The sequence below is a fragment of the Cetorhinus maximus genome, chromosome 16, assembly GCF_964194155.1.
Source record: "Cetorhinus maximus chromosome 16, sCetMax3.hap1.1, whole genome shotgun sequence".
Classification (NCBI taxonomy): Eukaryota; Metazoa; Chordata; class Chondrichthyes; order Lamniformes; family Cetorhinidae; genus Cetorhinus; species Cetorhinus maximus.
The window spans coordinates 41630078-41648251 of record NC_135894.1 but is presented as its reverse complement, the minus strand read 5'-3'; the positions used below and the strand labels follow the sequence as shown (position 1 = coordinate 41648251).

General features: G+C 41.8%; 1 protein-coding gene across 7 annotated transcripts in view; it reads right to left on the bottom strand.

Annotated features, from left to right (window-relative positions):
* Nucleotides 1-18174, bottom strand: part of bcor (BCL6 corepressor) — a 283987-nt gene that overhangs the window by 136770 nt on the left and 129043 nt on the right. Inside the window, exon 1 of one of the 7 annotated variants that reach the window (XM_078559750.1) lies at nt 11090-13385. The exons of the other annotated variants lie outside the window; for them this stretch is intronic. Within the exon in view, the coding sequence (XP_078415876.1) occupies nt 11090-11161 (72 nt within the window). The 5' untranslated portion in view covers nt 11162-13385. Of the gene's footprint in view, nt 1-11089; nt 13386-18174 lie in introns of those variants that run through there. 7 annotated transcript variants of the gene reach the window in all.

Genomic DNA, 18174 nt, shown 5'->3' with positions numbered 1-18174 from the left:
GAGTCTGATCGATCAATTGACAGATTAAATTAATCAATTGACAGATTTGGTTTTGCAAATCGGACCAATACGTTAAAAAAAGCAGTAACGTTTTAACTGAGTGGAAATAGGTCAAAGAGTAATGCTGAACAGCGTCCCTGGTGAAGGCGAATGTCTCCTGAATAAATGCATTATACAACACTGACAACTTCCTGATACTCGGACACAAGCGGGCAAGCAGCTAGCCCGGCGCATGCCACTTTACAGCACTAGAGCTGAGGCAAAGTCTTTCATGGCTTCTAGCTCAGACGTTTAGGAAATTTACTGCAACGATGGTGGGGGATGGGCTTCTCTTCAAACCTCACCACCCTCCCCACCCCACTCCACCCCAACTTGGATCTACAGACCGAAGCAACAGCAGACGAATTCTGCATTCTTCAATCTGCTCGCAAAGTTAAAAAAAATAGTTTGTTTTACAGTGTAAAATAAAATACACAAGTTTCACTTCAGACGACTGAAGTCTGAAACTATTAAACTTTAGCGGCATTCTAGTAAACAGCAACTACGATCATGTCTCAAACTGAACCAGGCGTTACGTACACCAATGAAAAGTGACACCGTATTACAAGAGACGACAGTTAATCTTTACTATATTTTCCTTTCTCGGCACTTAAAGGTTTTGAGTTGCTGCACCAGAGGAAAATATTCTCGACCACTGCTACACCTACCCGCGACGTCATAACCAGGCAATTTGCAACGGATGTTATCTATCCACCTTTACTATCTGCTCACAGATCTCTACAGTGTATTTTATATCCTGTCACAAGTGGTAACTACTCGAAGGTATACGAGACCCTGACTGGCTGCAGATTAAAAAACGCAGCGACCCATTTTTTTTGTGGAATATAGTATCCGCAGCATTTTTTTTCTGGGTCACCTTTTGAGTCTCTGTTAATTTTTTTTAAATGACATGGGGCGCAATCATAATTTCGCCCAATTTAAATGCTATTGTAGTTGATGTTTCAAAACTGACCAAGGATACATTCATCTCTGATATCTATTCAATTCTTGTGATCCTAATTTTGTGAATGCCGCTTTTCGTGTCCTTATGAGGAGGAAATGGCTTCTACATTAGAAAAAGCCAAAAAGACTAATGAACAGTAAATCATATCAGGAATGCGCACACTAACACACACGCGCGCGAAGTGGCGGACCCTCCCATCACTTTGAAGTCAGTCTTTTCTACAGGCCAGGGCTCAGCCAAAACTGCATGCAAGTAATCAGAAACGATAACATCATACAGCAGAGAAACACACGAGGCCATTTGGCCCATCGTGTCTGTTCCAGCTCTATGAAAGAACGATCCATTAGCCCAATTTCCCGGCTCTACCCCATACCAGAAGCGAACAGTTTTAGTCCCCGTATCTAAGGAAAGATATACTGGCATTAGAGGCAATCCAGAGAAGGTTCACTAGGTTGATCCTGGGTATGGAGGGATTTTCTTATGAGGTGAGGTTGAGTAGGTTGGGCCTGTACTCATTGGAGTTTAGAAGAATGAGAGGCGACCCTTGTTGAAACATAAGATTCTTAGGGGAGCTTGACAGGGTAGATGCTGAGAGGTTGTTTCCCCTTGTGGGAAAGTCTAGGACCAGGGGCATAATCTCAGAGTAAGGGGTCGCACATTAAAACAGAGATGAGGAGGAATTTCTTCTCTCAGAGGGTAGTCAATCTGTGGAATTCTTCACTGCAGAGGACTGTAGGGGCTGGATCATTAAGTATATTCAAAGCTGATTCTTAATCAGTAAGAGAATCTATGGGGATTTTGGGGAAAAGGCAGGAAAGTGAAGTTGAGATCAGCCATGATCTCATTGAGTGGCAGAGCAGACTCGATGGGCCAAATGGCCAAGTTCTGCTCCTACTTCTTATGGTCTTAAAGTAAGTTAGGTGTGCCGAATCCACAAAAATATTTATGTGCTTCAGAAGAACGTGCAAAAGCTGCTTCCTCAGCTTCTAGCTTCCTTTTATCTCTCCTGAAGGAACTGATTTATGCTGGGAGATGGCCCCAGAGGTGCCACCAGCTTCCATCACCTGCCCTTCATATGTTAGTATGGACAGTGATTGCGAACAAGCGATGCATCACTGCAGTCTTCAACTGCATCCTTCAGCTGTACTTTCTCATGCAGCCCTCATAAGCAGAGGGAGCCCAAAGTGATTTTTTCTCTTTCTTAGTCCAGGGAATGTGGATACAAACTAAAGGCAGTTTTGTATTTCTCAACAATGATCAACAATGGATTTTTAAAAATTCATTGTTAGGGAGTGGACATTACAGGCAACACCAACATTTATTGTCCATCCCTAGGTGCTGATGGGCTTTTTTGAACCACTGCAGTCCATGGTTATAGTAGTTTGATATAACTGAGCCACTTGCTTCAGAGTGAGGTTAAGAATGAATTATGCTGTTGTAGAGTCACAAATAAAAAGATACAGCACAGAGGATATTCAGCCCATCATGCCTGTGTGAGCTCTTTGAGAAAGCAATCCAATTAGCTCTATTCCCCTGTTCTTTCCCCATAGTCCTGCATTTTTTAACTTTATGTCCACTTCCTTTTTGAAAGCTACTATTGAATCTGCTTCCACCACCCTTACAGGCAGTAAATTCCAGACCTTAACAGCTGACTGTATTTTCTTTAGTCCAGACTGGGTAAGGATGGTTGATTTCCTTCCCTGAAAGACATTAATGTTGGGTTTTTAAATGACCAATAAAAGTTAGTTTTTTTAAAATTACAATCCATGGTCACTATCACTTTTACTGATACAACTTTTTATTTCCAGATTATTTTCACAACCGAATTTTACATTTCAAACTATCCTGGAAGGTTCTGAACTCATTATTAGTTCAAATCTCTGGATTACTGGTCCTGGTCCAGTAACATATCCATACGATCGTACCCTCAGGTAATACTTCTCTTGCACTCCTGGACAGAATCAAGAAAAGGTTACATCCTCAATGTGTTGAAATGAAGTCATATTGTAAGCCTCATAATCTAGCTAATTCTTTTCCAAGATCTCAAAACCATGGCATTCATCATAAACCTAAGTTTTCACTGCCTTCCACATTCTTAGCATTACCTAATCCCTACTTCCTGATTTAGCCATTCCTTTCACTCCCTTCAACCTCAGTATGGTTCTCAATTTAATCTTGGTTTTCAATTTAAAAGAAATACACAGTTAGCACATTGTATAACAGTCATTAAGGCAGTCTTGGCTTCATACTCAAATTCAAATTATGTATTATAATTTCCTTACATTTCTTGTAACAAAAAAGCATCATTTCTGCAAAGATATTGCAATATATATATCACATGCAGTGTTGCACAAGCCTGCATCAGTGTTTTTCTGGAAATTCCATGGTACCACTGTGAGCAATATAACTGGCCTGACCTCTTAAAATTCTCTCAAATGGATTCACAATCAACAGACAGTACTAAACTCCTGTTGTATTCCTCTAATATTCACTGGTGGTACGTATCTGCAGTATTTTGGCCTGCTGACAAGACCAGCATCTCTGTTGACACTGGAGATTTTGTACCAGTATTAGCCTAGTATAATTGTAAGTCTCTAGCTACTCAGGCACTGCTGTTCTATTTACTTCTGAACGAAAAGGAGATGAGTCAACAGAATAGCAATAGGCTTCCAGTGAAAATCTATGCATGCTGCTGTTTACCATTTCAACGGGCACATGCAATCAGAATAACTGGCCTCCACTTCAGAAAATCCACAACTACTGATTCAATAACAGTCCTGTACTGCATCAGTCCATGTATAGCAGAGGTAGAAGTTATATTGGATCTACATCAGCACTCATCTACAATCAGAATCCTGAGATGAGTCTTGTTTACAGTGGGATTGATTTAGAATGCATAAATTGACCCGGATATCAGCTGACTTAATGTCTGATTTGACCTCTGGAACACCGTATAACCATGGCAGTATCAGTGCCTGAATTAGTGCCAACCTAATATAAAAAATGTTCCATTTTCAAGTGGCTTTTATATGTGTATATTTGTACTATTAAAGTTTCCTTGTGAACCATCCCCTTGTCTATTTCAGTGTAAATGGAGCATTTTTAAAAATTCATTCGAACTTTCTCCTGTCCCTTTCTGAAAACACTGACTTCCTTACTAGGGTGTAATTCCACAAATGTTTGTTGGCCTCTATTATCTTATGTAAGTGACTATTATTCATCGGTGAGGTTAGATGATGAATATTTGCACATTACCCAAAGTGTAGAGGTCATCACAACCAAGGCTGATAAATTGCTCACCCACATACACACACTTCCAGCTGGGGTTGTTCAGTGGTGACTAGAGCAGTAAGCCTCACCAAATTTCCTTACCCTAACATAAGAATTCTGTGGCCAATTATAATACCCCACCCTCTGCCCCAGGAAGACATCAGTTCAAGTCAATTCAGCCTAGACCATGTTCAATCCTTTGTCTATGTAATTCAGAGATGGCAATTGTATTTATAAACCATGCAAAGAGCCCAAGTTGGGCATTTTAAATATAATCAGACTGGCTATAACAAATTGTGGGGTTGTGGGGGGGGTCACTTATTCTGCCTGTACAATTACATCCTTAATTTCTGTAGAAGCTGGTCTTGGTTACCTTAGCCTGTGGAATGGACAGAAAAGTATCTGGAATGTTGTCACACTGCTGAAATACAATTACTGGATTCAACAACAATTTCAATTGATACTATTTGTGGACATAGCTTATCCTTATTTTACCTTCTGACTAAGCACACAGGTGTACAATGAGAAATAAGACATGTAGTAGACTGCTCCAATTAGGGATAGGGAAAGAATAAAGTCACAACCAGTTCATATCACAAATACATCCCTGCACATTTGATTGAGAAACAAAAGGAAGTTGCAGTGGCAATCTCAATGGGTGGGGAAATAAAAGAAGGGAAATAAAATAGAGAAGCTATTGCATAAACATTTGCATTTGCTAGGAATCATATAGCCCAAACATTTGACTGGCAAATGTAGCATTTATTGCAAGAGTGATAATGTATACTGATTCAGACATTATATTAACTTCCTCTTACTATTAATTCAGCGTATGTTGAGTGGCCTAGATATATTGACATTTACTAATTGCACTCCAATGTTCACTCTTACAGTGCTATATATAGATTTCCAATAGTCATTTGAACACATGTTCAGAAAAATTAAAGATTAGTACTCTATTGTGGTATCCACATGAAGTATGTGTTAGGGAGATCTGTCTACTCTGATCTGATGATATTGCAAGAAGATGCCAAAAATTGAGCCCGATTTATAGCATAGCTCTTCAACATTGTGATTTCTGTATGACCAAGTATGACCAAGAGCAATAAGTGGTCAACTTTTTAGTATTTTTAAGTCTGCATTTGAAATTTCTCTTTACTTGCATTATTTTATGGACAAGTGTTCCCAATGTCAATCTACCTGCAGCATTAATCCAATAAAGGATTAAAAAACATAAATAATTCCTCAGCAATTTGCACATGCTTGACACATCCATCACAGAAAGATTATAATCACTGGACTTTTGATCCATTTCACATTTAATAATTACAATCTTTTCTGTTTGCTCATCAATTTTCTTTGTAAACTGAACTTCTAACAACTACGTAGACAGCACTATATATTAATGAACAACAGTATTGGCCATGAAAAGAGGAGGACATGGCTATGTGGCTACAGTTCCTACAAAGAACCAATGCCATTAAAGTGCCAACACCATTAAAAGGTACAGGGCAAGTGGAGATCGGGAACTTTTCCATTAGAAGTTAAAATTTAAATATCTGGATAATTAGTAACATCGGAACCCTCAATCACTTTTAATGGTCAGATGGTCAGTTCAAGTGCAGCATTGACAGCAAAAGAAGTTTGCTCCCACTCTTGTCAGCTGGGGAATGGGATACAACATAGAGAATTCTGGATGATCAGGTTTCTTGATCTTTACTTGATGTTACTTTGTGGAATGTTCATCATTCGGCTCCTGTAATGTGTCCTACGAGTTACTAAACTGCCTATAATTACTGTGTTAGCCTCACACATTTAACTCAGATACCATAGGATCATGCTTTAGAGTCACCATTCTTTTGAAGTGGGAAAAAAGTGGTTCTTGCAATAGATTTCAGAGCTACTGCTCAATGATCCACAATTAACCGATGGCTGATGGTCAAGGTTCGTCTATTGATGACTCTTACTGAAATAGTTCATAACACTACATGTTACTGAAGCTTTTGTCTTGGACTCATCAGGACAAAAGCAAGAATGCTAAATTTCAAACAATCACAACAATTTATACTGCAGGAGAAAATGGGTGCTGATTGGTTGGCAAGTTGACTGATTGGCTGAGGCATTGCAATGACCAAGGCTTTGCCGTGAAAAAAGCAACGGGGAAATATAGGGTCCCCATGCTCCAGGTCATTTTTAAAAAGGCACAAGGCTTGAACATGTTCCTTTAGTTTGCAGAGAATGGGTCCCTGCATATGAATGAATGTCACTTCTGGCAACTGTAAAAGAACCACATTACAAGCTCAACTGATTATCTTAAATCAGTTGTTAGTATAGCTTTTAGCACACTCAGTTCAGAAGACTGATGCATGAGCAATATGATCAAACAAACTGCAAGGAGACGTTTGCCATCCTGTGACATGTGTTGCTGGGTGATGCAGTTACAATGATGCAGGCCACACATACATTTACAAACCTTCTAGGTCAAACTGAAAGAACAATTAGCTTAAATCATATTTTCAATCCTAAACATGTATTTATAACACATTATATCTTAAGCAATCTCTGCACTTCTTCAACGTTATGTGGGTAGATGCACCACACAATGTTGAACCGAGCTACACAAACAAAAAGTTCCAGGTTGGATCTTCAATCTTTGATGAGTTAGCTGATCATTTTACTATGTCAGGTGGCAATATGAGCATGTAAACTGGCATTATTCTTTACAGCTTAGTGAGGTAATGAGTTAACCTTGGCTCATGCTTCTAGCTGCTGTTGAATGCCACTTGTTGAAAAGCGCATGTATGAAGACAGGATTGGGCTCAGGTATGATGTGTTCCACTGTCACCTCCCAAATTCTAGCCTATCTTTCCACAACTTCATGTTTGAGCCACTCCAAAACTGAGAGTCAGCCCTGCCACAGCACGAAACAGCCCTAATCTAAATAACAAATGACATTCTATGTGACTGTGACAAAGGTAAACTATCCCATTTCATCCTTCTCAACTTGCCCGTAGACTTTGACACAGTTGACCACACCATCCTCCTCTAAAGCCTGTCCTCCATAGTCCAGCTGGGTGGGACTGTCCTCACCTGGTTCCATTATTATCTATGCAGTGGTAACTAGAGAATTGCCTGTACTATTTCTGTTCTTTCAATGTTCCCTCTGGAATAGTCCAAGCATCTATTCTTGGCCCCCTCCTTTTTCTCACCTATTTGTTTTCCCTTGATGATGTCATCCAAAACACATCAACTTCCATATTTACACTGATGACGCCCAGCTTTATCTCACTCCATTAATTCTCTCCATTAATTAACTGTTTTTGATTTGTACATTACTTGCCAACATCCAGTACTGGATGAGAAGAAATCTCTTTCAAAAAATTTAGGGTAACCAAAGCCATTATTTTCAGTCTCTGCCACAAACTCCATTCCCTAGCCACAGACTAAGGCTGAACCAAATAGCTTGTAACCTTGATGCCCTGTTTTGCCCAAGATAGACTTGTTACATATCCAGTCCTTCACCAAAACAGCCTAATTCCATGACATTGCCCATCTGTAATCCTGCCCAGCTCACCCATCAATGAAGTCCTCATCCATGCCTTTGTTACATCTAGCCTTGATTATTCTAATGTTGTCCTGACTGGCCTCCAATTTTTGACCCTCCATAAACAAGCTCTACTAAAATTCTGCTGCCCGTATCTTAATTCACACCAAGTCTCATTAGCCCATCAGTACTGTGCTCACTAGCCTACATTGGCTCCCAGTCCAGCAATGCCACCATTTTAAGATTTGTGTTCAAACTCTTCATGGGTTCATCCCTCCCTGTCTTTGTAATCACCACCACCCTACAAGATCTCTGAGCTCCTCCAATTCCGGCCTTTCGCACATCTCCAATTTTAATCACACCACCATTGGCAACCATGCCTTCATGTGCCTTGGCTCTAAACTTTGGAATTCCCTCACCAAACCGCTCCAGGTATCCAGCTCTTTCTCCTCCTTAAAACTTACCTCTATCATCCAAGTTTTTGGTTATCTGCCCTAATGTCTTTTTTGCGGCTTGGTAACTATTTGATAACGCGCTGTCTACAATGTGCCAAGGCTGTCGATGCTCCTCCCTACATTCCTGTTCAGAATTCAGAGCAGGGCAGCAGTGCTGAAGGAACTGGACTTGCACAATCTTCCTTCAAAATTGCGTTAGCGATTTTAAATTTCAGTTCCCAAATGGCGAGTTTCCGGAATTTTTAACATAACTAATCTTTGTAGAAGTGATAAATCGCCGCGCACCGTCATTGGCGGAAGAACTATTAACTACTGTCATTGCTGAAAGCTTCTATAATCTTCTATTGAACTGATCCAGTTCTGACGGGCAGAAAGGGATCAATTCTAACGACTCCCAAGCCTTTTGCCTGAGAGTTGGTCTCGATCAGGACCTGTACTTTTGCTGGGTACGATTTAAAAAGCCTCGATTTGTCATTTTGTATTTAGAGCTTAATCTGGGGGGTTGTAAACTTCGAGATGAGGTGGTTGCAGGCAAATTCTATTCCTTGCACTTCAGCACGTTTACGAAACTGGTCGCCGAAAAACAGAACAAAAACATTTTGCAGAAGTGTAGTGCTGAAGTTGCGAAATGAGCAACAAAAACGTCGCCAGTGAGATTAGCCAAATCCGGGGTTTATGTTGCTTCTAAACGAAGTGCGGTTTTCAACCCTTACCCACATTTCCCGAAATACAATGTCTTCAATCTTCGGCTTTCAGCCCACTAATGAATGAAGGATTTCGCAAAGAAGCCCGTGCTACGCTCCAGTAGCTTTCTAATCCACATATTTATGCGATTCTACGATCACACAGTTCTACACCTAACCCTGCAGATTTCATCTTTCCGTTTTGTTTCTGACGGCTGAGGTATTGTTTTGATACCAAAAGAAAAAAGCACATACAATCCTCTAGACACTGTGGTGCTTGTTATTAAAAATGAATTGAAAAGCCCTAGTGATGCCGAAATCGTTTTGTGTCGGCCGCCAGCAGCTCTGATGCAGATTAATTATCCGTTTCGGCTTAGTTTACCACTCCCCTGCCCCGGGTGACCCCAGAGCAGAGCGACGTCTCAGACGGAAACTGATGAATAGAGATCAGTTACAGCGCTCTGCATCTCACCTCCTGCTCTCAGAGATCCACCAAGGGCAGAGGCGCAATACCTTCTGTGCAACCAACGCAACAGACAGCTACAGGATTGCACGGAGATACGCTTCAAAACTGCTAAATGTGGGAGAAACCCATCCCACCAGACTGGAGTCTCCAGTTTCCGTGGAGTCGCCAGGTTTTGTACTATCGTTTCCTACACACAGACTAAACCGGACACAAGATGCTAAATCTATGCACGAAGACACTCGTACTTCATATGTAGGAATAAACACGTTGCCCTGTGGACACAAATCATAAATACATTCTTTGTAAAATATTAAACACAAACATGCATCGATGTGATTGAACAATAACTGACAAGAGTGCTGGAAGTGGAAATACCACGATGCTAAACATAAGTCGTGTACCTTGTCTCCTGGGCCAAATTAAACAAAGGATTATAACGTCTACAGTGCAAAATATTCATTGTTTCTGGCAACAAATGCCAATTTAGAAATGGTTAATTATACCATCTGTGCCCTGTTATTGCATCCATTTGTCATAATTTTGCTCCCTGTTTGTTTAAGTAATGAACCATTATTGGGTCCTCACGACAACAGCCACAACTTGCAGCTATAAAGCTCCTTTAATGTTAGTAACACAAGGCATTTCATTGGAGGATGGGCAAACAAAACTAACAATGAGCCAGATAAATAGATTTTAGGGTGGATTTAGTCATAGTAAGTTTTAAAGAGCATCTTAAAAAGACGGGAGCTAAAGGGGCGGAATTCCAGAGCTCTGGATCTGGGTCTAGTCAGCTGAAGGGACAGTCTCCGATGAGAAGAGATAGGCAAGATGCCAGAGCCGAGGGAGCGCTGAGATCTCAGAGGGTTGTAGGGCTTGAAAGGTTATAGAGATGGGGAGGGCAAGGTCATGGAGAGACTTGAACATAAGAATGAGAATTTGAAAGTCGAGGCATTGTCAGACTTGGAGCCAATGTCGGTTAGCGAGCATAGGGATGATGGGTGACAGTGCAAGTTAACATATTATCAGCAGAGTTGGATCAGTTCAAGTTTGCAGAGGATGGAAGATGGGAGGCCAGCTTGAAGAGCATTAGAATGTGAAGTCTCAAGATAAGAAAGGTGCGGATGAGGGGTTCAGCAGCAGATAAAGCTGAGGTGAGGGCAAAAATGGCGATATTATGGTGGCGGAAGCAGGTAGTCTTGGCGATGAAGGGGCTGAAGCTCAGTTCAAACTGGGCGCCAAGCTTGTGAAGAGTTTGGTTCAGCCTCGGGGGCTGTGGCCAGGGAGGGGAATGGACTCAGTGACTAGGGAACAGAGTTTGTGGTGAGGACCAAAAACAATGGCTTCAGTCGTCCCAGCAATTCATTAGAGGAAATTTCAGATCAAATGCCTGAAGTTCAGGCCTTCAAATTCGTGGCAAGAATCACCATCCCCTCTTTGGGAAAGCATAAAAATATAACCTTATTCAGATACTTTCACATTAACATAAGTGACTTCAACCTGCATATGGGTTCAACTGTCTGGGTGGGGAGCCGGGAGGTCCTCATTCTGGTATCTGCGATGAGATTTACTAGTTTCTCTGGACATTAAAAATGTGAACATTTTTATACGTGGAGAAAAGGGAACTCAAAAAATGATTAATATTTAAGAATAAAGTGTACGTCACGTCACCTTATTCTTCACCCGAAGCTTCGCAGCCGTCCCACTTATCCAACCCCGATGGAGTGTTTGAGAGTCTCCCATCTCCAGAATCACCTCACTGTGGAAAATGCTTCAACCAGGCAAGTCCAGAATCCAGATCCGCGTTAAGTTCCGCTGGAGGAATAGAAACCTCCAGTATTTGATTCCTATGCATGTGATGCATTCGTTGGGTAATCGTCAACCGAAGTCTGCCCCCGGCACACAGCCAGCGTCTGAGGCTCTCCAAACATCATTCACCGGGCAGGATCGCGAGACTGGTCTTTTCTCGACACCGTACAACACTCTCTGTTCAGTTCGAATAATACAAGAGGGTTTTTTTAAAATCCGAATTGAGTGAATGCATGGGATCTCACAATGCCCCGTTCAACCTTGATACGGTAGGTTGTATACATGAAAAAAGGAAACGGTATGTAAGGAAAGTCTACTTCCAGTTAGAGAGAGCTTGGACATTAGGGCTGCTTCTCAAAAACGTCCGAATGAAACAGCTCACGCAATGGTGCTGCGACCTCCCGGCTCCCCACCCAGTCAGATTAGGAACCGGAAAGCTAATCTCTGAAGTTCTAGCGCCGCTTGCCTTGCAACAACAGCCTCTACCAGGATTATCTCCGCACAGAAGAGTCTCGGGCCTGACTGCTACTTCCTGCGTTCAAGAATGTGGCCTCGGGAAATGAATTAGCTTCAAGAAAGCGAAACAAAATAGAGTCACGTGAGCGTGGCTACCCATTCACCAGCCGCTTCGCCCACAACTTGAGCTCAAGTTTCTGATCTTCTGTCTGCATCTTGTGGAAGCCGATTTTTAAATCGAGTACACTGCACTAATAGTTCTGATCATTTCTTTTACATTTTCCTGCTGTTTATTTGATGCGTCCAATCATCTCAACGTGTGCAGACATGTCGAGCATTTCCATCCGGTCTCAGCTCTTATCATTTTACATAATTTGCAAGTTATCTTTTCTTCCCCACTTCCCAGATTAGTGTCGCGCCATCGCGGGGGTATGATGGGATAGTTTTTTTTTTCTTGTATATTCATTCTCGGGGTGTGGCCGCCTTTTACAAAGCCAACATTTCATAGAATTTGACCATCCCTTTGCAAAGGTCGTGGGGGCCATGCTTCTCAAATAGTTGGTAGTCGTTTGATTCAGCTGAGTGACTTGCTGGGTCACCTCAGCGAGCAATTAAAAATGAACCAGCTTGGTGTGGGACTGGAGTCACACACCAGGCAGGCCAAGCCAGGACGCAGGTTTCCTTCACTAAAGGACATTCGAGAACTTTTTGGGGTTTTCTGACAGCTTTATTGATATCAGCTTTTTAGTTCCAGGTTTTTTAAATTAAATTTAAATTCTCCAACTGCTGTAATGGGATTTGAACTCTCAATCTATGGGTTATTAATTCAGGCCTCTGGATTACTGTTCCATTAGTCCTTTGGGTACATGGAGCGTGTGTTTTTCACAACCTTAATGGCATGAGCTTCGTATGTCATTCAGTACTTAGCATCTTGTTCTAAAAAGAGGGAAGTGTGCTTAGATTATTAATAATATTAGCTGGTCATTTGAGGCATGCTTTCCCTTTGTATGTTCTCTTTGTTTAATCTCTGTAGTTCAGTGACAATGCTTTTCAGATGCTGTTGACCTGTTGTGTATTTCCACCATTTTGTTTCTATTGCTTACTGCCATCATAGGCAGATTCCCCCCCCCCCCCCCCCCCCTCGGATCTTCTCTGGCTTTTACAACAAGATAAAATGAAATAATTAATGTTTTTAAAGTTTTGCCTCCCTTTCCTGAAGGCATCAATCCATGTTATGTTAAAATTCCAAAAATGTCAGCTAACCTCTAATATCTCAATGCAGCAACCATTTTTGGATTATTGCAAAAAAAATGGGGGTAGTAACCCAGCTGAGCCTGCACTTGTCTTTATATCAAACAATCACATGACAGCACTTTTTGGCTGGAATTTTGAGGTAATGATTAGAAGTCATGGCTGAATTTTACTTTTTCCTGGGCCATAAACTCAATGAAAAATTGTAATTTCAGTTGTTTGTTATCCCTGTATGCATTCCATGTCCTAACAGTAATTTAAATTAAAAAGATTCTTCTAATATTTCCCTCCATTCTTTTGGCAATGTTAAATATATCCTCTCTAGCTATCATCACATTAGCCACTGGTTTATCCTAATGTACTTTAATCAAGAATTCTGATAATTTTGAGTACCTCCATTAGACATCTTATCCTTCTCAGCTCATAAAAGTCTCAATTGCCCTATTTATTCCTTATGCCAAAAGCCTCTCATGGCTGGTATCAATTTAGTAAATCCCTTCTGCCAGTTCTCCACTCCCTTGACAGCCATTCTGAAGTATGACACTCAAAACTGGACAGGATATTTCTAACTACCAGTTAACCAATTATTTGTATTGCTCCATAAAATCTAGGATCTCGTTTACATTTTCTTCAATAGTTTTATCAACTACTCCTACCACTTTTAAAATATTTCTATATCTGAACTGCTAAGTCTTCTGCTCCTCTACTACTTTTAAGTTTCACCATCTTATTCTTCCTCCCAAAATATATCACTTCACACTTTATATGGTATCAGCCTTCATCTCTAAGTTACAAGGCCATGGGTTCATATCTCACTTGAGACTTGAGCACAAAGGCAACAAGAAATAGGCAATAAAATGCCATCCTTGCCAGTGACACATGCATCCCAAGAGTGAATTAAAAAAAAAACTAGGCTGACAATCTAGTGCAGTATTTAGGAAATGCTGCTCTGTCAGGGGTGCCAATTTTCAGAGGAGACAACAAAGTCTGGCAGACATAAAAAAAATCCCATGATATTATTTGAACAAGAATGTGGGAGCTCATCCAGTATCATGACCAGCATCATTAAACACACTGGCCTAGAAATTCAAGTGCATCATTTGTGGGTGCTCTGGTAATTACCCTACACCAAAATCGTAAGATCCAAGGTGCCCCTGCTATTCCACCTCTGACTTCATAGTTATAGAATCAGTGTGGTGGGAAACAGGGAGTCAGGCTTCTTGAGGACATGGGGAAAACATTGGTGGTGATTGAGAGGGTTCTTTAATGTGGGGTAAGGAGGAGGAATACTCTTATTCCTGCACTTCTACTCCAATTGCCTCCACATTCAGGTAAGTTAGTTACCTGCCAAGGTTGGAGCAAGGACTTCAGGCATCATGCCCAAATTTTCATATGCACAGGACCCAAAACCTACTTCACTTGGGGGTAAAGGGTGTGTCTTGTTTGTACCACATATGACAGCTGATGCTCTACCATTTGGAAGTCAGGGAATGCTTCCTCGCTGTCATTGTGGGACCTAAGTAGCTTGTGTAGCACTTGAAAAATCTGTGCCATGTGGCCCAATTTCTAGGCCATTATCTTGTCATTTATTCATTACTCTTTGTACGATCTTGCTGTGTGCAAAATTGCTGAAATATTTCACTCAAGGCAATACAACAGTGACCACCCTTTGAAAGTATTTAATTGACCATGAAAAACTTAGAATGTACTGAGAAGGTGAAACATTCCTGTAGGAAAAAAAACTGTTTCTATTGTTTATTGTGCATTAAAATGGAGCATCGTTTTAGGATTCCAATTGTACAGCAACACTGGTGCTGTGAACATGACGTTATGTGACAGCCTGCAAGCAATATTCCTGCTTCTTTCCAATAGGAATCTTTCACCTTCTCAGGACATCCTAAAGTGTTTCATGGTCAATAAAATACTTTCAAAGGGTAGTCACTGTTGTAATGCCTCGAGTGAAACATCTCATCCACTTTGCAAACGGCAAGCAATAGGGAGAGCACCTAAGGTTTTATGACAGCCTCAAAACAGAATTTCAAGTAATCCCCAGGGACTAATTTCTTAAATCAAACTGCAATAAATCAAACTGGGTCTTCCAAACCCACCACCATTACCATCTAGAAGAACAAGGGCAGGAGACACATGGGAACACCACACTGTGGGTGTACCTACATCACACGGACTGCAGTGGTTCAAGAAGGCAGCTCACCACCACCTTCTCAAGGGAAAATAGGGATGGGCAATGAATGCTGGTCTAGTCAGCGACTCCCACATCCCAGAATGTCAGCACTTGTGTCTAGAAACAGATTCGTGCTAATGAAAGAAATTGGTACTAAAATGCAGCTGCCATGTAACATCCGAGAATCGCCTAGTGACATTCATGCACAACACAAATAATATAAAGTTGAAAATGTCGAAAGGTGTGTGTGAATGAGATGCAAGCTTGAAACGAAGGGGCAACAAAGCTCAGCCGCAGCCGAGGAATGAAGACCACGCAAGAAAGAGAATCTGCTAGAAGCTGTTCCACATCAGAAGCGCAATGAGTGAGTGCATGAGAAATACCTCCAAGAGCAGAAGAAAAATCGACAATCTCGACCTCCTGACCAAAAATCATAACTCCTGATCAGGAAGGGATCAGTACACAGCCACCGGTGTTGAATTCCCCCTTCAGCAGCCTAAACTGAGCAAATTCACAACCCTCCCCCACTGATCAGAACCCCACGCCACTGCGAAGCACAAATCCCCAGTCACCTCCCGTTGAGCATGAATTACAATCTCCTTCACTCCCACCGCACCCACCTCCTCCCCCCCCCCCCCCCCCCCCACAACGCGCAGCTGGAAAGACCACACACCCTCACTGGATGAAAGGACGAACAGTCAAATTATGTGAAAGACGAGAACTAAAAGGCTCGAGTGACAGTAGCCGCCAAGTACCTTCGGACTGGAAGCAATGGAGCAACTGTATTAGTGAAGTAAGGCAAGCGTTGGGGGTTCTGAAGTGGCTGCCATTAATACAGGTAACTTACATCAAAAGACCCCCTCCCCCAAATGAGCAGAAACCGCCTCCTTCCGCTGAACATGGAAAGGGAACAGCTCTCCCTCTCTCCGTGAGCACGAACAACAAACTCCAACCTCTAATCATGAATGGTGACCCTCAGTCTCGCCTCCGCCCCCAGGGTACACAGGATTTATGGCTTCCCCCTGCATCCCACCCCCAAAGTGAGAACGAATTGGAACCCGGTATGCTAAAAGCAATCCTTTCCACGGTTCCCTTACCCACAGCCACCGCCCCCCCCCCCCCCCCCCAGCTCTCTCCCTATATATCACCTTATACCTCCTACCTCCCAAATGTTGGTCCCTCTCCCTACCTTTCCATTTCCCTCCTTTCTGGCCCAATGCAATTATCCCTCGCCCTCTAACCATACTGCGTTCGGTCCCGACTCTCCGGGTGCAATGCTATGGGAAATCATAAAGAAGTCTGTCTGTTTATTTATTTTTAAGAATAGCGTTTCCGCGGGAGACACCAATGTTCAAGTCCCACCAGTCCGGCAAACACCCATTAACCACTCCGCTGCTTCCTGTCCTTTAACCTCCTGCCTGTTGCCTAGTTGTTTGTTTCAGGAAATGTATAGTGATGCTCATTTGGTAAATGAGATAATGAAATGTCTCGTGAATCCTACTCCACCGAGGACGATAACAGATTAATACAGCATAAACCCAAATTTTATTTTTGAACTCGGTACAAATGTATTATTTATCAACTCCTTCCTTCTAAGAGTCGCAAGAAAAACCCAGCAAAAGCAGTTCTTCAAAAGCCCAAAACATTTGCCTGACTTTGGGTGGATATTTAGGTTGTGTGGTGAATGTGGGGGTAAAAAACCCGGATACAACATTTTAAGGCCTCAAGGTTCAAGTGCTGTTGTTTTATTCATAACCAACTCATCAGTGACAATGCAAGCTGTCGAAAGACCCACACAGGCTGATCTAACCACTCACACGCTGGTTCCATTCGCTTCCTCGTTCGCCCCTGCTACAAGAGACACACTTTGACGCAGTAGATAGAACACAATTTCCGACACCGTTTGCTCCAATTAAAAGTGGCCATTCAAAAGGTATTGGCCCGTGCAAGGAAAATCAAGCGATATAAAAAGAAATCCACTCGAAGTAACTGGTTCTCCTTGTGCCAAGTTTCTCGCAGCCCTGTGTATTGTAAAAACATTAAGAAATATAGTTTCTACTGTTCTTGGCTAGTTCAGCCATCCGGCCAAAAATAGTTCCAACTGTAATATGGAAACGTTAAAAGCGGCGACCGTAAATATTCAGATTATGATGGATTGTTAATACAATGAAGCTCTTTCCAGATAATTTATCAGATAACAATCATGTTACAAATCAACTGTAACATATATCCATCTATTGTTTTATCATTGACATCATTATCATCAAATTAAGATTGACTTTTTGTTTTGGGTCAACTGAATTGAATTTATCAGGATATCAAAATGCATCTTTAAGGACTTAAATCTCAAACCTATGAAATACCAACTGAAGTTTTAATCCAGGAACAAGGTGAAACATCGATACACTTCGAGCTTTCCTGAGTATGGAACCAAGAAAAGGGAAGCAAGTTGGTGGAGGCATTTATTTCTCGTGATGGAAGAGCTGCGAGAGTGCGTTGTTGAACAAGAGATTCAACAATTCCCCAGCGCAAATATGGGACTGTACTCATTAGAATGAAACAATTTCATAAGCAGTCTGCCGTTCCTTGTCTGGTTTTGTGTTCCTGTCTCCCAAACTGCCATCCTTCCTCAGCCCGAAACCAGCTAGATGCTGTAAAACGTCAATCAGCAACTGATGGCCTATCGGTGGTAATAGGCAATCAACAGAAAAATCACCGCCGGAGGGCATTCTCACGCTTATAAAAAAGGTTCAATTTTACACCAAGCCACAATTAAGCCACTACGATAAATAAATCAGTGTCTGAGAGAAAGAAATATTTACAGCAAACGGCAACGCTTTGATTGCTGAATGTTCATTTCTCTTACAGGGCTCTGTGTTTTTGTCTACCCCAAACGCTGCTCCATTACTTCAGAGCTGACTTGATTCCCATCGGATAAATCAGCTAACTAGTGGAAACCTCCAAGCGCTCGTACCAGACACAGGGCACGTCCAACAGCAAACAGGGGCACCAGAAAGTAAATAACTTTTAAAGCATTCAAGAGCAAACGATCTAAACA